The sequence below is a fragment of the Triturus cristatus genome, chromosome 3_1, assembly GCF_964204655.1.
Source record: "Triturus cristatus chromosome 3_1, aTriCri1.1, whole genome shotgun sequence".
NCBI lineage: Eukaryota > Metazoa > Chordata > Amphibia > Caudata > Salamandridae > Triturus > Triturus cristatus.
In genome coordinates this window covers 148268763-148292316 of record NC_140583.1, presented here as the reverse complement: position 1 = coordinate 148292316, position 23554 = coordinate 148268763, and the positions used below count along the sequence as shown (strand labels likewise).

The following is a 23554-nucleotide window of genomic DNA, read 5'->3' as shown; positions in this document are numbered from 1 at the left end:
GCCACTGTGTGTATCTATAATCAAAGATGGGAATTATGTTCAGCGATTAATGCATTTTGTAGAAGGTAATGAATCATCAGGCTTACCTGTGCAGGAGAAGTCATCCACCCTGACATATCCCGCAGTACAGTCACAGCGGTATGATCCCAGCAGGTTAACACAGACTGTGTTTGCCTGACAGTAGTGCATCTTTGCAGCACACTCATCGATATCTGAGGGAATAAAAGTGAAAACTTTTAAGCATGTAAATCATCAACCAAACATTATTCACTGAATAATTACATAAGGAAAATACATGTTGCAGAACTGCTTCTTTAAAACTCTTTATTACATAATTTTATTTGAACCCTACCATGGTGAATTTACTTCAGGTATTGACGTATGTGCTGGTGAGCATGGGTGACACCAGGCATCACTCATTTTATACGTGTGTTTTGTACAAGAATAAAAGAAAAAAAAGTGTGGGGCTCGACATTAGTGCAAGTGAGTTCTTTAAAATCTCATATTTGAGATAATAGGGTTAAAAATAACGAAGTATTTTGGACCAAACTATTATCATGTGAATATGTAACATATAAGTTTAGAAAATGAATGGTTGTATCCAAGGTACTTTAAACAACTAATGTGATGGCAATCACCTTAGCAGGACCTACCCCTCTTCCTGGAACGACTCCTGGTGGATGCTGCACTGGGAACCCCACCCACTCCCACGGACCACCCAAGCAACCTTGGCATCATACTGGACTCCTCGCACACAATGAACTGCTAGATCAAAGCCTCGAAAGACTTTCAGATGGATACCCACCGCAGCAAGAAAGATGGTCACCCACACACTCATCACCAGCAGGCTCGACTATGGCACTCTACGCCTGCATCACCCAGAAACTCATCAGAAAACTACAGAACTTTCAAAACTCCGCAGCCAGACTGGTCCTCAACACCCCACGCTGCAGTCACATCACCAAACAGCTTTGAGAACTTCACTGGCTCCCAGTCGACAAAAGAATCACCTTCAAGCTGCTCACTCATGCCTACAAAGCCCTCCATGACACTGGCCCTTGCCTCCATCCCTCGGATCCACAAGACAAGAACTGGAGGAAGATCCTTCGCCTACCTCGCTGCCAAGACCTAAAACACCCGGCCCCTCCACCTCAGGCAATCCCCGTCGCTCACCCAATTCAGGAAGGATCTCAAGACCTGGCTCTTCGACTGAACCCAGATGGATCAGCACCCCCACCCCCCATCCCCTTGAGCCTTGAGACCCTCATGGGTGAGTAGCTCTGCTATACAATTCCCTGATTGATTGATTGATTGATTGATTGATTGATTGATTGATTGATTGATTGATTGATTGATTGATTGATTGATTGATTGACTGAGGAAGCAACCAGAAGATGATGGTACCTCCATATTGCCGATCGACAGTACAAACTGCTTACATAAGAAAACACGGTTAATGCTATAATTATTTATATTGTATGACAAATGCAGTGGATTTTTAGTGACAAGCTACATACCACTCACAAACCTATTTTACCATGTAATTGCATGGTCAGCTCCAAGGATTGTGAGTTGAGCCTGTACGCTCACCAGGCGACAATGAAATTCTTAAACAGAAAAGGGGAACTGTTTCAAACTTAGAAATTTGTCCTACACATTATATCAGGAAATCCCTAGATATTATCAGCTCAATGACTATAAACAATCATTATTACTTCTTTTTTTCTCCATGTCAGATACATACAGGTTTGAAAAAACGAAAACAATAATTTTGCTGCACCTGAAAAAACTCTCACAGCACCCACAGAACTAACAAACTATCAGCCTGTTTCAAACCTCTCTTCCCAGTCCTAGGGCCACAGAGGTAAGCTTACACTTTCATGTGAGTTTACAATTTTTTCAAATTCACTGAGACATTTTACGAGTAGTATCCTTACGACTCGCAGCAGAAACTCTGCACATAAAAAGATAGGCAGTTGTAAAGATACTATTCCTTTGTGAATTGCAATAAAACGTAAACGGACACAAGTGTAAGTTTACCTTGTTGAATCAGACCCTAAGTTACTTGAGACAACTTATGCAACATCTGAGTTCCTTTTTGAAGCTTGTGATCTTCTTCATTCCTTTTAGTTGGCTTCAGGCCACTCCAAAAACTGAGTCAGTTGCTCAATTAAGATTTATGGACTATGCTAGACAGGTCATGCAAGGATGCCAACATTGTTATTTTTAATTAGAGATGCTTGCGCTGATTTAATTTGTGGAACATAAGACACTATTTTTGATTGTCCATGAAAGGCATTTGGAGGGAGAGTTGCTTAAGTGATTTATTCCTTACAGTAGAACCACAACAAATAAGTAGTTTTAGAAGGAATCTGCTGAACCTCAAATACAACTGATAACAAAGTGATGGATAGAATGTCGATCGCTTATACCACACTGTAGACACAGGCCTGCCTTTAGCAACTCAGGTCCCATTCTGCTCCTCATAGGAACAGTCTGTCATGAATTGTGTGCTGATGTCTACTCCAGAGGAACACAACAAACCCCAGATAGGGTTTGGCCTATTTGGGCCTTAACAGTATGATGCAGCTTGACTCCCAGAGCACAGTAAGGATAGGACCCATCAACTGAAACAATAAAATGATGATTTGTTTGTTGTGTTGGAGCCCCAAATAAAGTCACCTGGGAATCTCTCTGGGTTCTCCTCATAGACCTCTGCTTCTCTATATTTATTTGAAGGCCTTGGTGCATGCACATCTAACCTGGGCCTTCAATTCTTGCCAGTGCACACTTGTTTTCCACATTATACAAGCAAACCCATCTCATGCAGTGACACTTAATTCTTAGGTATACAATTAGCAAATGAATGGCAAGAAATGTTCTTGAACTCAGACTGAGTTTCTATATGATTATGTAAAGAACGATTGCCTCCATTTCTAATTGGTCAACATCTTGTGGTTCGTCTGTCCACAGCTCACTCAAGTGATGATTAATCATGGCGTCTTGGTCAAAGGCAATCTTTCCTCCCCCAAATGTTCAGCCACTATTGACTTATAATCCTTTGCCATATTCTACCATTTTTCACACAGATCAAACACCACATAGTGGTGGGGGGCTTGATTTTACAGAGACTAGATTGCTGTTCTGGTATCTTACTCAGCATCCCTCAAATCCTCTTAAGGGATAACAGCTCAATAATTTTGATCAAATTACACTAATTTCCATTTTGCCAACATATTAAGTTCCAAGTACTATGTACAGTGTGCAAATTGGAATTGGTTCTAACTTTCTAAGAAACATGTTCACCAAGTACTTGTCAACTCTTTGCTAAAAGTTTACTAGGGAAGAGCTTTTGAGGTACAATCAACCCAGATATGAAAGATCCATTCCTTCCCCTCTGGGTTACACGCTGACGACCTATTTGTTCCCAACAATTTAATTCTACATTGTTTGTGTCCTCACTAGTATACTTGCCAGCTTTGCTCTGAATTAAGTACTCACTGGTGCCATGAAGCCTTTGGGTGCGGTGCACTTAACAAATAAGGAAATAGATAAATAGTAGGGAAAAGGAGGTGCAAACTACACCAAAGGGGTTCACTGTAATTCAAAACATTCTAATTGAGCAATACATTGTGTAAATAAAGTATAACTTCTTTACTTTGTTATTGTGACCACCCCAAAAAAGAAACACATGGCTCTAGCACATGTTTAGCTCTCTACAGGCTTAATCATGTCTGTAGTGAGTTACAGGAAGGTCAGATGAAGGTCAATGCCTGATCCAAAAACACCAAGTTTGGCTACCTTGATGAATAGAACATGCTCTGCCATATCTGTCAAAAAATATAATGGGCCACATGTATCAAAAAAGCATTTTGCGATTACCAAACAGCGATTTTTTCTGAATCACTAATTGGTAATTGCAAATTGCTATGTATGTAAGGAATCGCCAACGATTTAGCGATTCTTTTTACCAAATGGCGATTTGATAAATAGTTAATCGGTAATACTTCTCTATTCGTTCAGAAGGACCTAAAGGCCCGTAGGTGCAAATGTTTTTACATAAGCTAATTTGCGATTACCTAATTGGTAATCGCCAATTAGCTAATGCAAAGCCAAGGGTGCCCGGAGGCCTAAGGACCCCCTGGAGCACCACAAAATAAAAGTGCACATATAAAGCGCCGTGTGCTACATGGCAGTTTTAAAAATGCATTTTTGTGTATTATTCAAAATTTGCACATGGCTAATAGCATTTTCTAACTACACAGTTTGCATTGAGAAAATGCTTGCTACAAGTGCCAAGGGAATCGCAATTTGTGATTCTCTATTTATAGTCGCAATTATAGGTAATCACAATTTTTGCGATGACCTAAAATTTGCGACTACAAACCCTTTCATACACCATGAAAGACTATTTTGCATTTGAAAATGGACAAATCATGCGATTTGCACCATTTGCAATTGCAAAATTAGTTCCTAAATGTGGCTCATGGTTTTCTGACTTTTGGCAGCTAAATTACCTGAGGCAAAGCGAAGGGAGTGTAGTTCTTTGCCCAAGATGTAAACATAGATGCCCTGATTCAGAAATCTACAACTCAACAATTAGAACAAACTTGCTGATAAAAACTGCAAGAATATTGCTCTAACAGATGCAAAAACCTACAATTAGAGAATAAATCGTTATCAGAGAGAAGCAACCATTAATTGTCCAGATTTACCTATTTTAAAACTTAAAAAATACAATTTATACCTGGAGTGAATTTTAGAATTTGGCATGACTATGGATGACTGTTTAAAAGACACACCTAACACTAATGTTTTGTATTTAAACTACCAGTGAAAATACGTGTCATAATACTGCAAAACTGTGCTAAGAGAACCACTAAATGAAAAGACCAACTGCTTCATCTGTTTATAGAAATTTCCCAATTTAGAGATGGAATTTGAGATCACAAGTTGCCACTATTTTTAGTTCGAGAATGGGCAACGCATGCGCCACTCTGTGAGGCATGCTGTATTCAGGTAGGGACTCTAAGCTCCGCCCACTCTCCGTCCATATTTTTCATTAGCTTGTGTCATTGTCCACTGTAACATGTGGCTGTTCATTGGTTAAAAGCCTTAGTAGTCCCTCCTTAGCACCAACTTGTCTCATTTTGTGACCTCCCATGGCGACCCCCCCTGTTAAGTGTGTTGTTACTCGTTAGGCTTTAATTACAGCCTCCGAGCACTATTTTCTCAAATAGCTTTGTCCTGCCTGCTGTTGAAGGCAGGACACGCTACTTCCTCACGCTTTTTTAAAAAAAGATTCATGGCACGGACACCAAACGCATTTGCAATGCAATAGGTCTCGCATTTGCAAGAGTTTAAGCTATTGGTATTGTAAATGACAATGCCTTTTATGTATCTGTTTTAAAAACAACACATAAATAAAAGGCATTGTCATTTACAATGCCAGGAGCTCCAACTCTCGTAAATGCGAGACCTATTGCATTGCAAATGCTTGTTAATTTTTGCAACTGACAACTGAGACATTACGGCAATTTGAGCAGATGATAAAGTCATTCACATTACAGAAATAACAACATAAGCTAAATCTTGGAGAAAGAGTATGGGGAAAACATGAGAGTTAGCACTAACTTCCCAATCAAACTAAAGACTGCCATCCATAATCTTTACCACAAACGTGTTAAACAGAACAAAACAAATTAGTTACTGTCTGATAAGTGCTCCAGTTAATGCAAGGCTGAAACTTAATGTTAGGAGTGAGATGAATTGACACAGGGAGGGCTGTGTAAAGTACTTGTCTTTCTGGTAAATGCCTCCATGTCAGAATTTGTTGTTATTAATTTGGGAGGCGCTGACGTCTAGTAACTTGCACAATACCTGGTGAGGTCACTCACTGTAGCTATGACACATGCACCAGGCAGTACCTGGAGGTGTGTGTTACACTCAAACTGTAGCTATGATTTTAAAGACAACAGAACAAGACAATAACATTCTCAAATCACTTCAGAAAACTTGAGGCAAATACAATGAGAAATAAGACAGCAAAATCACCTGCATTTGGGAAAAGGGAACGTAGTGCTTACATTTGAAAGGTTTTTGCTTACATTTGAAAGGTTTTAAGGCAAAAATGGCATAAAATAGTACAACACCTTTGAAAAACAAGATAGCGGTTTATTGGGACCTACGCACACGTTTAGTCTGACTGTGATGGAGTAGAGGTCCAATATAACAAGTAGGTTGCCCGGTCACAGTCTTTGACAAGTCCGAAGCTGTGGCAGAGGGTTCATAGAAGTCGGATGTGTCATCAAGAAACTCCCACTGAACCACTCAAGTGGTTTGTTTTGGTACAAAATCTCTGTGTAGCAAAACATAGGATTTCAAAGCTGCCAAGTACAATATGTGGATCTGGTAGATTTGCTGCTTTGCCGCGTTCCCAGGTTTTACCTTTGGATTTAGTCACTTTTTTGGTTCTCAAAATCATCCAGCATAGCAAAGCAAGCTGTAGGGTACCATATTAGTCTTATTCACTCAATCAACATTTGTATAGTGCAGCACTGCCACCCCTAGTGGTATCTGGGCGCTGGGGATGCTGGGTCTCTGTTGGAAAGCCAGGTATTTAGTTTCTTCCTGAAGTCCGCCAGGTAGGGTGCTGTTCAGAGGCGGAGGGGAAGGTTGATCCAGGTCTTGGTAGCAATGTAGGAGAAGGATTGACCTCCTCTGAGGCTACGATGGATGCTGGGGATGTGCTATGGTGAGTGAGGCATAGCGCAGGGGTCTTGTGGGCAGGTGAAAGTTATGTCAAATGTTGATGGAGGCTCTTGGTTGTGTAGAGCTCTGTATGTATATGTGAGGATCTTGAACTGGCATCTTTTCTGAATGGAAGAGACAGTGGAGGGGTCTGAGGTGAGGGGTGATGTGGGTCCATTTGGGAAGGTCCAGGATGAGGCTGGTTGTGGTGTTCTGTATGGTCTGGAGTCTTTTAAGGCGCTGGGCAGAAATTCTTGCGAAGAAAGCTTTGTCATACTTGAGGTGGCTGGTGAGGAAGTCTTGCGTGACGGCATTCCTGGTGTTGATTAAGATCCATTTTAAGATTCTGTGGAGCATGCGAAGGGTGTGGAAGCAAGAGAAGGTAACTACGTTGACTTGTCATTTCATGGTCAGTTCGCTGTCGAGGAAGATGCTGAGGTTGCATACATAGTCTGTCGGTGTGGGTGTTGGTCCAAGTTCTGCTGGCCACCACCTGTGGTCCCAAGTGGTGGTGTTCTTCCTGAAGATTAGCACTTCTGTTTTGTCGGAGTTGAGTTTGAGGCAGGTGTCTCTCATCCATTTGACTGTGTCAGTCCTGGCGTTGCAGAACTTGGTTTTGGAGTTTGAGGGGTCCTAGTGAGCTAGAGGATGAGTTGAGTGTCATCAATGAAGAACAACATGTTGAGTCTGTGGGATTTGACAACGTCTGCAAGGGAGTCATGTGGATGTTCTGTGCACTAGCCAGTGAGTGGAAAATCTCCAAAACCTAATCTGTCGGGAACCACTAAGTTTGAATAATATAAAACTGAGCTCAAACTCTCCATTCTAATTAGTTTCATGGCATTCATGCTAATTAGCTTTAGGGCATTCATGCTGAACAATGATAACTTTTAAATGTTTTCCTGAATATTTTTCAAAATTCCAACTTCGTCCTTGATTTAGATTTTTAAAAATGTTAAAACAAGTGGTTGGACCATCCAGGTAGCTTAATCCAAACCAATAATACAGAAATGGCACATTAACTGTTTTTTATCCTTTTCTTTATAGTGCCAGCTACATCCCTAACATTGAATAACGCTTTTGGAGGCAAGGCACAGTAGAAACATGCTGGCATTAAATTCGTACAGGCTCTACCTTTAAATACCAGGCACCCTGCTACTTAGGGGTGATGTACTTAATATTTAAAAGTAGAGTTTTCCTCCCGTCAAACGGACTGCCTGGAGGTTTAGAGGCTGCAACCTTCAAGTTACACATGAAGGCCTGAAACAATAATTTCCTAATCTGCCTAGTGAATGGTAGAATAGGTGCGGAAGTAAATATCTGACATTTAGCTTTCTATGCTGTTGGTGTATTTTCCTACACCATATACCACACTTTAGGGTCAGAGCATATACACTGGGGGCTGGATAGCAGTGCCCCAGTGCTTAAAGTTTAAAAATGGACATCTGTTCTCAAAAAAGGAGGTGACCATGCAATAAGAGGCACGTTATCACAGTACCTTCCAATAACTGAAAGGCATGGAGTAACTTAGCTACCTACTTTTGCAGCATTTCCTCTTCACTTTTGCTGTAAAAAGGATCAGAAGCCCAAAACCTAAAATGGCTAAGCCTTTCTTTAATCTGGATAGTGTCTGGATCTACCTTAGATACTACCGTATGCATAGGAGGTATCCTTGCCTCTGTAATGGTCAAAAGCAGTTTTCCCCTGAATTGGAGTCAGATGTTCTAGAAGGACCTCAAACAAAGGGGGGCTGATTCATCCGTCCCCATCTGAAATGTCGATGTAAGAGGAAGTGCAAAGATTGTCCCTTCTATTGTCATTGTTCCAAAGTTGCAAAATATGCAGACTTGCAAGTTTGTAAATGCTATTTTTTGAATAAACTCCTAAAATATTTTTTAAAAAGGTCTAAAGGTTGTCTCATGAGGGGACATCCTGTAGAAGGAATTGTCACTGGGTCAGGAATATTTCTGTCACGTCAATTTCTCCCATCATGAAGCTTTCAGCTTCAGTGTGGCAAATTCACCTTTTCTTCATGATGACCCATTGATTTTTGCCTTTTTCTGTATCCTATCATACCTCATGTCAAAACCCTGTGCATGTGACATCTCTATTCAGTTCCACAGTGAGTATGATCAGCCTTACAATGGTGTTGGTAAAATTGGTTTCACCCATTCTGTCAATGTAGTTTTCCTGCAAGGCCATAGTAGAGGGTACAGAAAATGCATGATTGGACTGGAAGCTACATTTCGGATGTGGGCTGCAGTGTGTATTTACACCACCCACATTCATAACAGACATGTATTGCTGTCAGGAGCAGTACTCGCGTGAGCCTCCAAAACAGTAAGTTGGCAAGCGCAAGCAAGATTTAGCGTCCCCTAGTGCAATTTCCGGTTGCTGGGAGCACGAGTAAGATTTTTATAGCGCGGGTGGTTGCACCCGCTTGCAGTCAAAAGGCTGTCGCTCGAGTGATCTACTCGAGAAGCAGCAAAATCAAATCGAGTAGCTGCATCCTCTGGTGCACCTTGTGGTGCCTCTTGCTCTTATGTTTTTTAGCACGGAATGCACTACCGGTTCTAAATCACAGCTTGAGCAGCGCAACGTGCCTATTTCCGCTCCTTTGCAGACTTCACTGCATTATCGCTGAGTTTTTATATGACTCTGCGGAATTCATCTCAGTAGGATTTTGCAAATTACGCCCACCCCTAGTTTGGTTATCACTTCTGCACATTCCTGGAAGTTCATTCACTAAACTCCAGATGCTGTGGAAGCACTTTCACACACAAATGATGGCTAATTGCATCACACGCCCACACTCAGCTCCTCAGTCTCCATGTTTTGGCCTTTTTTGTTTTTCTTTCAAGTATCTGTACACCTTTCACTTCATACTGCTTGAAACACTGTCACAGCAGACAGCTGCTCCCACTGCAACTCCTGTGTACCAAGGAGAAAATAGGCCCAATCATCCTCTCTGATGGCCCAGAAAAGGAAATCTGACAAAAGCAGAGCGAAAACGAAGCAGGTGCAGCTCAGTTTTCAATTTGCTTATGTGTGACAGTTCCCTATTCATAGTGTACTTATGAGTCGCATTTCATTTTTGATGTGCAGTACCTTAGATGACACTGTACCATTGACACCTTGTAGAGGAATTGTTCTCAACAGCAGTGCACTCCTGTCTGCAGTTTGAGCAATGAATACCAAGCAGAGGATTTTTCTCCAGCTTCAGATAGAAGAACCCTAGCAGCAGACATGCCCTGTAAGAGCTGTCCTAGCACAGTGATGCTTAAAGTAAGACTTGGGGGCGCATGTGGTCCTCCTGACCTTTACATGCTGCCCGTTGGTCGGCGGCAGCACTGGGCTGCTGTTTATTCGACTCAGCACTAGCATTCTAAAGATGTTGAATAAACAGGCAAGCATTTATTTAAAGGTTAATTGAAGTTAAAGAAAGGAAATAACTAGGTTGTCATGCACTGCTTAACTTTAAGAACACCCTTTTTCATTTTTACAGACATCTTGCAGGAAAAGTGTAAAAATATCATAAAGTCTCTTAAGAATTGAAAAAGTGCATGCAGAAGCACTTGATCTTAGTGCATCAGATTATATCACTGCATTGAGAAGTATCTTTTTTTTAAAGTGATTGTTTTCAAACATGAATTTAGAAACATTCATTCTCCCTTACACCCTGACTAAATTCCATTAGTGAACTAAAAGGTAAATCAGTTGTTATGTGCACTGTTTGGGTTGCCTGGGTTCCTATTATACACGAACAACATTATATTTGTTTAATCAAACACATGAGAAGGTTTAGTACAGCGTACATTCTGAAGTCCAATATTTGGAGGTCCTCCAATTTGTGATAATGAAGAGAAAAGAGGGAAAGTGATATAAAGCAATTGAATGTGAAGGGATTTATAGAGTGCATGGCTACTCAAGAGTGTCCAGGAGCTATGTTGGTCTGAGGAAAGCAGCAGCTAGAGCAGGTAATTACTGAGAAAAAGGCCAGGTCTTAAGCTTTTTCATAACGCGGGTCAAAACTAAGCTTATTCCACCATAGAGAGCCCAGGAAAGAAAATGAACAGCCTCATGTAGAGGACAAATGAACCTTAGGGACCTCGGACAGATGATTACCAAATGAGCGTAAAACGCTCGCTGGGCTATAGAAAGCAATTCTAGCCGAAAGATAGTCAGGTCCAGAATGATGGAGAGCCCTATGCAATAAGAGTGCTACTTTAAAAAGAATCTATTTTCTAATGGGAAGCCAGTGCAAACTGCGCAAATGACAGGAGATATGTTCCCATCCCGGCAAGCCAAGAACCAGTCGTGCTGATGCATACTGAACGACCTAAAGTCTATTCAGGAGATATTTTGGTAACCCGTTATATAATGGGTTTGGCGTAATCCAATCTATACATCACCAGGGCTAATACCACAGAGATCTTTGATGAAAAAGTCAGAAAATTTAGAATTATTTTTGCAGTACTCAAGATGCCAAAGCAGATACCGACCACTGACATAATTTGATTATGGATTTACATTTTATTGCCAATTTGTTCCCCAGATATTTTTCAACAGCAGCTTGAGTGTCTGGTGTAGGTACCCTCTAAGGCCAGTGAACATCGAAGTTTACGACAAAGTTATGTTTGAAACTAAGAAACCCTGTCTTCTCTGTGTTGCATTTCAAATGGTTGAATGTCAGCCATCGAAAAAACGCTGAAAGACAGGTTTGAATGACATCTGAATCGATGGAAGCCCCCTTACTGAAAGTAAACAGGATCTGGGTGCAGTGGCCGCCAGCACAGGTAAGTGTGGTGGGGCAGGACGGGGCAGGGCGTGCCAGGGCGCCGCAGGGTGCCGCAGGGGGGAAGCTGACAGACGACGGAATAGGTAGTATTAATTCATTTAATTATACCCATTCCATCGTCTGTTGACTTCCCCCACTCACACCTTTCCCCGCCACACTGAATTTACCTGTGCCGGCCGCTGCTGTCTGGGTGTCAACAGCATAGGAAATAATCTTAGCCCCAAATTATTCCACCACCTTAGCTAAGGGGACAAGAAGATGTTAAACATAGTGGAACTAAGTGACGGACTTCGACTGACTCTTTTCGACTGACAAAAGAGTAAAGGGGTAGCCAAACGTTCTGACTCTTGTCCTCAAGAAAGGACTAAAGCCAGTTCGAGGCGTTATCTCTAATGCCAATCTCGCCAAAGCGTGCAAGCAGCCTGTAATGTGGAACCATGTTGAATGCTGCTGACAGGTCCAACAGTACCAGGACTACCCTGCGGCACGCATCAATGGTACATCTTATACAATCTGCCACCAAGGCAACCACAGTACTATGCCTAGGTCGAAAACCCGACTGGTTCAGATGAAGAAGCCCATTGGCCTCTAGATAACTTGAGAGATGTCGATTGACAGATTTTTCAACTATTTTAGCAGGCGCTGGAAAAAGGGAAACTGCCCTATAATTGCCTATAACTTCTGGATCTGCCCTATGCTTTTTTAATAAAGGAACGATTTTTGCCCTCTTCCAACATTAGGGCACCGTGGCAGTGGCAAGGGACTTATTCAGCACTGCATTCTGAATGGGATTAATGATGTCCACGCCTAAAATCAAAACGGTAGGAGGACAAGGATCATTAGGAGAGCCCGATTTAAGATTGCTGTCAGAGTCTACCAGGGAGATAGTATTGAACTCCGCCATACGAAATCAGTATAGCCAACTGACCTGTACATCCAAAAGTCACTTCTGGGATAGAAGTTGAGGGAAGACTATTCTGTATTGCTTTTATGTTATTGTGAAATAATAGTGCGAGTTGATCACACCAAACCACCGATGGAACCTAACTTCTATGACTAGCCACACGGTCAATAAAACTCTTCTCAATCTTAAAAATGACCTAGGATCACACAATTGGTAAAGTGGGGAGGCCAGGATAAATCCCAATGTTTCTGGTTTCGGATTGTGAAATTCAGGCAGTATATGTATATGCTATGCTCATCATACACAAACCAAGTAAACAGAGAGCTCCAGGACTGGTCAGAACTGGTTCTGACTAGGCCAAGGCCCCTCTGCCTTCAGAGGACAAAGGATTTTGGGGTTTAAGTATTGGGAACCAGACTATAGAAAATTAGATCATCCTGGATTCAAGAAGGAACCTCTGCCAATGAGAAAGCTGGAAGACTGAAGAAGAAGGACTGACCTGCTGTAAGGCTGACCTGCAGTTGCTTTGCTGCCAAGGAGAGGGGAAGGACTTTGCTGTGCACTGTGTCCCCTTGCTTGAAGGAATCTCCAAGGGCCTGAGTAGAGCTGGCCTCCTGTTAAGAAGTCCCAGGAACAAGAGGACTTCACCCCCAGCTTCCCCCTGAACTCTGCTGCGTGAGTTCTGCCCTTCCTAGAGTGCTTGATCCAATTATGGGGCCTCTGGAAGTTGTGCCTGCTGTTGGATAGTTGACCAAGAAGAAAAAAGCAAAGGATCTACACTTTTTCACGCACAGCCGGCTTAGAGAGAAAATTTACGTTGCTCTGCTCGTTAGCGAGACAAATTTTTATCGCTGCGAACATCCTCGCAGAGCCTGCCACCGCTGTGCAAGATCATCGCTGGTGAAACTGTCGCCCCGCTCGTTAACAGGCCGAATTTTATCGCTGCGAACATCGTCGCAGAGCCTGCCGCCGCCGGGTGAGATCGTCGCAGAGCCAGCCAAGTTCATCGCACCGCTCGTTCGCGGGCCGAATTTTATCGCTGCGAACATCGTCGCAGAGCCAGCCAAAATCATCGCACCGCTCATTAGCGGGCTGAATTTTATCGCTGCGAATATCGTTGCAGAGCCAACCCAGATCATCGCTGGTGAAATCGTCGTCCCGCTCATTAGCGGGCCGAATTTCGTCGCATCGTGCCTTTGCGATTAAATTTCTACCGGAAAAGCTACGCCTTGGAATCCATAAAAGTATCGCCTCACTCCCCATACAGACCGGATTCGTCGCACACGCCCGCTGCGTGCAGCGGGGTTGTCCCATCGCCTCCCCAGGGTCTCAGGACTGACGATGTTGCTTGTTTTTCGACGCCTGAGGACCGCTAATTACTTTTATCGCATCACCAGGTACTGTTGGTTAAAAATGACGCAAAGGTGGATGATTTTGTCGCTAAGCTAAGAACTCTTTTTGAAACCATATTCTTGAACTGTGTATGTTGGATATTTGTCGTTTTGGTCTTGTGTAGTTTATATAAATGTACTTTATTTATCTACACTGGTGTGGAGTCCATTTGTGGTGTTTTCACTGTGTTACTGTGAGTGTTGGTACAAAAACTTTACACATTGCCTTTGATAAGCCTGTCTGCTCGTGCCAAGCTACCAAGGGGGTGAGCAGGGGTTATCTAAAGAGTGTATCCCCCTTACCCTGACTAGAAGTAAGGGTCCCTATTTGGACAGTGGTACCTACCTCTGCCAACTAGAGACCCCCAGATCTAACAAGGCCAATGGAAAATCCTGTGCTGACAGGGTCAGAGAGTGTATTAATAACCCAAAATGTAGCACATGCACTGAGGTTGAGCCTCCTGTGCTCAAGGTTTCCATTGACATTGTGAGACATCAAAGAGGAGTGAGAATACATAAAGTAGGCACGCCATGCTGTCCAAGATTGATTTACCCATCGTTAGAGCGAACATGAACATGTCACATAGGAGTCCCTTATTCAGAGCTAATTAGGGGACAAATGTTACTCCTGGTCTGTCAAATACTCATGTAAGGACCCTACGTCTGTGGCCTCCTCACAGCCTGCAGTAGAGCAATTAATTAGTTATTCAATAGTCAAAACAAGAGTTAGACATCTCCTAATGTCACGTTTAACATTGTACATCAATAATGCCAAATCATATATTTGCTGACCAGAAGGGAGACAACACCCTCATGATGCTGTGAGTCACTCAGAGAAGAGCATGGGCATTTTCTTAAAAAGCAGTTGTGTAAAATGTAAACCTCCATATGACTACCCTCTTAACTGTTCACGGTGAGACAGGCAACGAGTCTTCCTTCCTCTACTCCACCTTGTCCTTGCCCACTAGGGGCCCTATTTATGCGAGCCTGCATCACTTTTGCACCACTTAAAGTGCAGGGCTCTCGTAAAGATTCATGAAGCTTGTGTGGCTTTGAGTGGCCTCATAAATCATGGGTAAGGCGAGGCAGCACAAAACGCTGCATTGCCTTTCTCTGCACCCGGAAGGCGTTCCATGGATATTGTGGTTGGTTTTCCCACGCAACACTCATTGAATTGGACGCTGCCTCAGACTTTCAAAGTAATGTAAATTTAAGGAAGCACCAAATAGGAATGTTTATTTCTCTCTGTGAGCCATGGTGCAAGGGTGCCTACATTGGGGCTAGGCAGCAAATTATGCGCCAGCGCAGGGGGAAAGGACAGGAATGCACAGTAGTTCCTAAATACGGTGCATTCCTGCCCTTTCACATTGGCATAGGGCAGCCCTGTAGGAAGACTTTCAGCGCTGCCCTCGGCCAATGTCCCTTCAATGAGGCACCTGAGCTCTTCTCAAGCATGCAGGGTACGCCATTTGAGACATGAAGTGAAGAGCTCTGAATTGCCTGATCGATCATTTCACTGGGATGCATTTGCATGAAATGAACCCCTTATTAGTGACATTTGACCAGGACTGTTGAAGAATCAGGTTCTCGTGTCTCAAAGGAGAACTGAACCTGTAGGCATGGACATCATTTTTTGCATGGCCCCCCTAGGCTTTTCTTTCTTTCAGCTTTTGTTGTCTTCAGGGCTGTGTGTGTTAACACACTGCTACGTGTCACAGCGCGTGTGCTTCTCTAATAAAACATGTCTCCTTAGAAAGAAAGGGGGCTCTAGGAAGTCTAATGGTTGGTTCGACTCCAGGTGTACACAATCATATTATTTCATGAAAAAAGTGTTGCACACAATACCGAGAAATCAAAATGATATAAGACACGCTAGAGGGGAATATAGGAAGCTATTAGGGACAGGAAAGCTACACTGAAGAGAGATGCTTGGGAAGCCTTAAACGAAGCCTCGTTGCTAGGTGATGGCCAGGCCTTTTGGAAGGCAGTTAAGGCGCCTTTCCTCATAAGTGATCCTAGCCCTTCCATTGAAGTCTCCATTACTGGCGACCAATGGATTTGCCATTTTTCAGCAGTTTATAAAGGTGAGGGCAATCCGGATATCTTGTATAATAATGAATATGAGAAACAGCAGTTAATCTCTTTTCCTGCAGTTGTGAATCTAGATTTCACTCTGGATGAAATAGAGCGGGCTCTCTCTTCTAGCCAGGGAGGCAAAGCTCCTGGCCCCGATGGGGTCCCAATTGACTTTTTCAAGTAAAATTTATCTTTGTGGGGCCTCATCATTCTTCAGGTGTTGTCTGCAACATGTAACTCGGCTTTCTTACCCACCTGGGTGGAATCAACCATCGTGCCTATTTTTAAGAAGGGGGACAGGCAAGATCCAGGCTGTTATAGGCCTATCTCTTTGTTGGACGCTATAACTAAAGTTGTGGGCCGTGCCATTTTGGAACGTCTTCAGGACTGGGCGGAGGTAAACTCTGTCCTGTCAGACCTCCAATACGGTTTCCGTGCAGGCTTGGGCACTGTTGAAAAGGGTCTTAATCTGTCATTACTGATTGGGAAATACACAAGGGCAAAAAATAAAAAGGGGAATCTGTTTTTAGTATTTGTGGATCTAACAGCCGCTTTCGACTGTGTGATCCACAGTAAACTCTGGGCCATTTTAGAAAAATTGGGGGTAGAAGATAGGATTATATATTATCTTTAAAGATTTTATAATGAAGCTACGGCCCGAGTCCGTTGTGGGGTAAATGGGGAACGGTCAGGCGCTTTTTCGATAAATAGTATTGTTAGGCAGGGTTGTGTTTTGGCCTCTTTCCTTTTTAAACTTTACATTAAAGGTTTAGAAGGGGCCCTACTTGAAAATAACAACAACCGTCCTCTTGTGGCTGGGAGACCCATCCCAGCACTCTTATACGCAGATGATGCAGTTCTGATGTCCCGAACACAGGTGGGCCTTCAGAGGCTGCTGGACAGTTTCACGAATTTTATGAAGAATTAAGGCTTGAGAGCAAACACGTCTAAAACGTATTCTATGCACTGTGGGCGTAGGATAAAGAAATGTAATACAATGTTTGTTGCAGGACAAAAGATCGAGGCAACTGCCAAATTCTCTTATCTGGGGATTCTTTTCACGCACGCTGACACATGGGCGCCAGCGATTGACGCCAAGAAACTGGCTTTCCTTAGAGCCACCACTGCCCTTATTAACTTCGCTAAAAGATTGGGTAAAAGACCACTGGTGGAACTTAAAAAATATATAAGGCCAACTGTGTCTCATTAGCCACCTATGGAGCAGGGCTCTGGGGGCTAGCAGATGTGAATAAAATTTAGCATGTTGAGAACTCATTTCTCAAATACCTTCTATCAGTCCCAAGTGGTACTTCTTCTACCGTATGTCACGCAGAACAGGGGCTTACCTTTATCTCTGATTTAATTAAGCTAGAGCCTATCCTTTTATGGCATAGGCTCCGGATTAAGGAAGAGGCAAAATTGAATCGGGAGATTATTTTAGATATTTGTAAACTGGATGGGTTTTTCAACATCCCCTGGATTGCGTACGTACGTAACTTCTTAAATGACCTCGGTCGTTTGGAGAATTTTAATAATCCGAGTTCACTTGGGACCATTTCAAGGAAGGACTTGAGAAGAGAAGGGCTACTGCTTTTGGAAAGCCACAGAATGACAAATGATTTATTAAAACCGACTGTCTTCCAAAATCAGATGATTTTAACCACATTTAAAATTCAACCCTATCAAACCTTTGTACCTGGTGTATACGATAGATTCATTTTAACAAGATTTAGACTGGGGGGTTTTCACAGACTAGTGTCATTACCAAAGATGAATGATTGGTCGAGAAACCTTCAGCCTTGCCTATGTGATAATAGTTTCTCCCAATCAACGATTCGTGTTCTATTCTTCTGTAAATTGTATACCCACTTAAGAAAACTGTACATAGTGCCCGTTTTAAAAATGTTCGGTCTCCGCCAATGTCGACCAGCCTTTCAGGCTCTGCAATATCTTGACTATGAGCATAGTGTTTTTAGAATCGTGATCTTTTTAAAACAAGTTTTTTTCTATCGGAAGCTTATGCATGTTTAATTGATTTTAAGCCTCATATTTATGTCCCTTTATATGTACTGAAGACTGTGTTATAATAATTATGACATTTTTATTGTTTTAATTAATTTTCATTTACTGTACATATTGTTTTCTTATGTGCTTTTATGATTGAATAACATATCAATCGAATAAAGCTTCTGTGACTCTGACTCATGGCTTTCACTCACCTGGCTTCTGTAACTTTCTTTCAAGGCAACAATAGTTGGCACATAAAATGCACCAGGGCCCAGCAATGTTAAGGAATATGTGATCTTCAGGGTACATTTACACCACCCCTATATGAGACAGATGTGTGAGGATTCAGAGCGCAGCACGGAGCTCTGATGGGGCTGTATTTTAAAAGTAATTCAGTAGCACGCGACAGGAGAGAGTGGCCACCTTTAAAAAGGAAAACTGAACCCAAGCCCAAAAAAACACTGAAGGGCTGCGCGGTACAAAATGCGCCATGTTTGAATTGCAGCTAGTTAAGGATGTGAACAAATGGTACACGCAGTCACAAGTTTTTTGCATTAAATATCGGGATACAACAACCAATGGGTACTGTGCCAGGAGAAGCCACGTTGAACAGTTGCAAACTATGAATATTCTCGGCCACTGTCATGGTTGTTCCATATCTATATGTCTGTCAAGGTTAAAGTGCTGCATTTACTCCACTCCACTTTCCGTGTCACAGGTACACTGTGGATTTAAGAAATCAGTGTTGATAATCAGCCGTTCTTCCTTCCGAGGTCTATAAAAAGAGTACTAGGCACTAATAGGTTCATAGGTAGGTAATAATTAGCATCTGTAATGAGGGACTAGAGTCGAGAAAAGTGCTATATAAATGTATATGCATTAATATTAGTATGACCGATTTGACCATTATGATTAACAACAAGGGCTCATTCTAAATGTATGTATGCATTAATATTAATATGATCAATTTGACCATTAATAATAACAACAAGGGCTCATTCTAAATGTATGTATGCATTAATATTAATATGATCAATTTGACCATTATTAATAACAGCAAGGGCTCGTTGTTGAAATTATTCTCATAAACAAAGTGAAGGCGTCTACTTATGCCTTCTCACCTTCATCTTTACCAGGCCGTACCTGTTTACATTCGCTTGGGTCTAATTACAGAATTCTTGTGTTTCAGTCCTTGCAGTATTCAGCCAGCCTGCTGCAGGGCAAAGTCCCTCTTCTTTGATGTCCCACAAGAGTGGCTTCAAGGCGCTGCACATGTTTCCAGGTTGTAGCTCAGCAGTGTCTTGGGCAAAGGTGCCTTTTTAATGAAGCATCAAGAGACAGTTCATTGGGGACCGCTTGCGTCACGTGTCAGTTGTCAGCATAGGCCGGTGTCGGCCCTCCGCGTGACAGGCGATGGGGCGCCACGGTAGTAGAAAGAAGTACGCACGAGAAGGACAAGGCCACGTTGTGCCTATTATCAAGCACCACATTCAGAAGGTGTGTGTGATCGTCTGTGACATGCCCTCGCTGCACAGGGAAATCTGAAAAAAATATTTGATGGAATACCTGTCAGCGACCAAATGGAGGAAAACCAGGCTGTTAGATTGAAAAAAGGAAAACCACGAAGGAGAAGCATTTGAAATTTTAAAAATACAAAACAGAAAGTAGAACTATCTGTTAAGCCGAAAAGAATTGTAAATCACAACCTATATAGACTTTCAGTGCTCATATCTTTGTCCTCAAAAAATAAAAATGTTAGAAACCATGCAGGCCTCTTGTTCTGGACTGATTACTTTGTGTCAATAGGCGCATTGACTAGTTTGTGTGCCAAACATTTCATGAATTGTTTCAGTTGTGGTTATAGCTTTGATCAACACCTTCATTTAATTACTACCGGCACAGCGTTTACCGGTGTCTTCTTACTTTTCATATATTTTTATTTTTTTGCATCTTTTATATAGCGCGAACTCGACCCGAAGGTATTGGAGCGCTGTACATGAGCACCGTATTTACATTACACATTCAGACGCGGGGAGATTAAGTGATTCGCCCAGAAGCACAGGATGTGGACGCGACCTCGAGGCTCGAACCCTGGTTTCCTACACCAAAGTCGGCAGTTTAAGCCGACGGACCACATCCTCTCACATATCTGAGGAAGTCAAAGGGCATGCCGACTGAGGGGCTTGAGATCACTCACCGCATCACCCAACCTCACTCTGGCCTTCACTGGTTTCCAAATCCCATGCAGAACTGTAACTTTCTTGCACGGCATCAATAGTTGGCACATAAAATGCACCAGCACCCTGCAAGGACCGTGCTCCAAGTCACGACTGACCTACTTCCAGTCCGCTACCCAAAGGTCTGCCTAGTGTTAGGTTGGGTTTTTAATTGCAATTTTGTTGCTTAATTTCCTTTAATTTCATCTGGTTTTAACCAACTTCATTTGCCTTTAATGTAATTTGTTTGGCTTTATTTTGGCTAGTTTATTTTGAGTTGTACCCTTTGTTTGTGTTGCCCCGCCCCTTCCCACCGTTTTCTTCCTGCACCCTCTGCAGTTCCCGCCCTCCCACCTGCTTGATAGCCCCTTCCACCTCCCAGAACTACTTATGCAGGCTGCTGCATGGTTACAGTGTGTAGCCCTTGACGATTGGTCTTGTGCCGCATCCTCGTTTACTGCTGCCAACTCCTCGACTATGGGACCATGTTCCAGGTCACAACTGCCCCAGTTTGTGTCAGCTGCTCATAGTTCCACTAGTGTTAGGTTGGGTTTTTTATTGTAATTTTGTGGCCATGTTGCGTTTAATTTCATCTGGTTCTAACCAATTTCGTTGTTACTTTAATATAATTTGTTTGCGTATATTTTGCCTAGCTTATTTTGAGTTGAACCCTTTGTTTGTATTGCCCCACCCGTTCCAGCCACAGTCCTCACTCTCCGCCCTCGTGAAACTCTGACAACCCCACCCACCTGCCAGGATTACTTATGGAGGCTCCTGCATGGCTGTGCCGCTGGCACGCTGAAAGCAAGCCCATATCCGCCCGTCCGCACCTGGTCATCCCCCAGCGCCAGGTCTCCTGAACCTCCTGCCACCCGCTGATACACTGCCAAGGAGCTCTTGGACCTGGACCTCAGATACCGAAGCAACTGCTGCTTTACTTCCTCCCCGCAATCAACGAAAGGACCCTTCACCTGTCCCCACTTCTGATTGCTCCTGAGACACAGTCCACAATGTATCCCGAGCCACTTCCGCTCAGAAGACCACGAACAACCCAGAACCACTCCAATGCCTCCTGATGAATACTCACTTCCTCTCCAAACACGCCACAGAAATCTGGGATACCATCACCACCCTTTCCCCTGACATGGCCTTCATCACTGAAATGTGTCTCAAGCCATCCTCAAACCCACACATCGCCGTCACCACTCCCAATGGCAATAAGATGATACAACGCGATCACACTAACAAACATGGTGGGGGCATTACCATCGGCTTCAAGGAAATCATCCGATGCACTGCCACCAATGACAACCCAATGCCTCTCATGGAACACCTTAACTTCCAGACTACAGACCGACACTAAGACCACAATAAGAGGCACCCTCACTTACAGATCCTCGGGCCCCAACCAGCATTCTGCAACACCATTTCCAATATCATCACCCCCCAGCCATTGACTCCCACCACTACATCCTCCTTGGTGACCTCAAGTTCCACATCAATGACCCCAACGAAGCCAACTCCACCACCCTCCTAGAGAACCTGAACAACATTGGCCTCACCAAACTGGTCACCAAACCCATACACACTCTACGCTATCTTCACCTCCAGCGACAGTCTCAATTTGACCCACGTCACAGAACTCACCTGGACTGATTGTTCACCTCACCATCTCCAACGCCCAGCACACTATCACCAAGTGTCACCCACCACAGCTGAGGCAAGGTAACCAAGACTCAATGGACACATGCCCTCAACAAAACACAACACAAAATCTCAGCAGACCTTGACCAAGCCGTCCAGAACTTCTCCGCCTGGATCACCAAGTGCGCAGGCAGAGTTGCTCAACTGAAACCAGCAAAAGCCAACAAAGAGGATGTGGTCTAACAGCTAGGGAAGTCGACCTCAAATCTGGGGAACCACGTTCAAGTCTCAGCAATGACGCTCACCATCCTGTGATTCTGGGCAAATCACTTAACTCACCTGTGCCTAAAAAAAATGATTGTGTCCTTGTGTAACACAACTAGTGCTCATGTAAAACGCTCTGATCCCTGATACTTTTGGGTTAAGTTTGCACTGTATAAAACTCTGAAAGAAAATAAATCAAGCCAGCTGGTACACCCCAGAGCCCCCTAGGGCAACTGCTACAGACTCTAGAAGTGATGGTGCATCACCAAGGAACCCTCTGATAGAGCCGCCCAAATGCAGCTCTCAAGAAAGCCAAGAGATCACCCATTACCGCTCGCATGGACTCTGCATCCAACCATATGAAGGATATGTCGATGGAATTCTCCAATACGACACCCACAGAGAACACCATCCACCCCTCACAAGAACTTTGCACCACCCTCTCGGGACCACTTCCACAGCAAGATTGCCACCATCAGCAACAACTACGACCACTAACCCACCACCCTCAGCCTCAACAATCTCAATTAACCAGCGAACACCAGCCATACGATCACCACCTGGTCTCTGCTTACCACAGCCATCATGTCACCCATCCACTCTGGGGCACCGACCGACCCCTACTCCCACAATCTTTACAACCTGGGAACCAATCCAATCAGCATCCTCAATACCTCCATCTCCACAGCAACTTTCCCAGACAGATGGAAACACGCAGAGGTCAGACCTCTCCTAAAGAAACCCTCTGCTGATCTCAGCAACCTCAAAAATTATCAACCAATCTCCCTGCTCTCCTACCCAGCCAAAGTACTTAAGGAGGCAACCAAACAACATCTCACATACCTGGAACAAAACCACCTACTTGACAGTTCACAATCAGGATCTCATGCCAACCACAGCACTGAGATCAAGCTGCTTGCTGCCACAGACGACATCAGATCTCTCCTTACTGCAGAGAAACTGTTACCCTGATTGTCATCAACCTCTCTGCTGTTTTCAGCACTGTTTCCCAGCACACACTCATTGACAGACTCTAAAATATTGGCATAGAGCAAAACGCTCTCAAGTGGATTGCATCTTTTCTCACAATACGCACACAGAGCATCAAATGCCCGCTTCACAGATGTCGTCATATACCACAGACTCAACATAATTTGCTTCGCAGACAACACTCAACTTATACTCTCACTCACCAAGGACCCTGCCAATTCCAAAACCATAATCTGCAACACCATGACCAATGTGGTCAATTGGATGAGAGACAAATGCCTCAAACACAAATCTGACAAAACATAAGTACTGATCTTCGGGAAGAACACCTCAGCATAGGACCACAGTTCGTGGGCAGGAGAACTCAGACCAACACTCACACTGGGCATCATCCTCGACAGCCAATTGACCATGAAACGACAAATCAGCGCAGTCGCCTCCTCCTGCTTTGACACCCTTCGCGTGCTCTGCAGAATTTCCAGATGGATTCCAATCAACACCAGAAAGACCATCA

General features: G+C 43.4%; 1 protein-coding gene across 1 annotated transcript in view; it reads right to left on the bottom strand.

The window, feature by feature from the left end:
• NELL1 (neural EGFL like 1) overlaps positions 1-23554 on the bottom strand; it is a 3594225-nt gene that overhangs the window by 1620467 nt on the left and 1950204 nt on the right. Inside the window, exon 13 of the mRNA XM_085643606.1 lies at positions 87-212. Within this exon, the coding sequence (XP_085499732.1) occupies positions 87-212 (126 nt within the window). The remainder of the gene's footprint in view (positions 1-86; positions 213-23554) is intronic.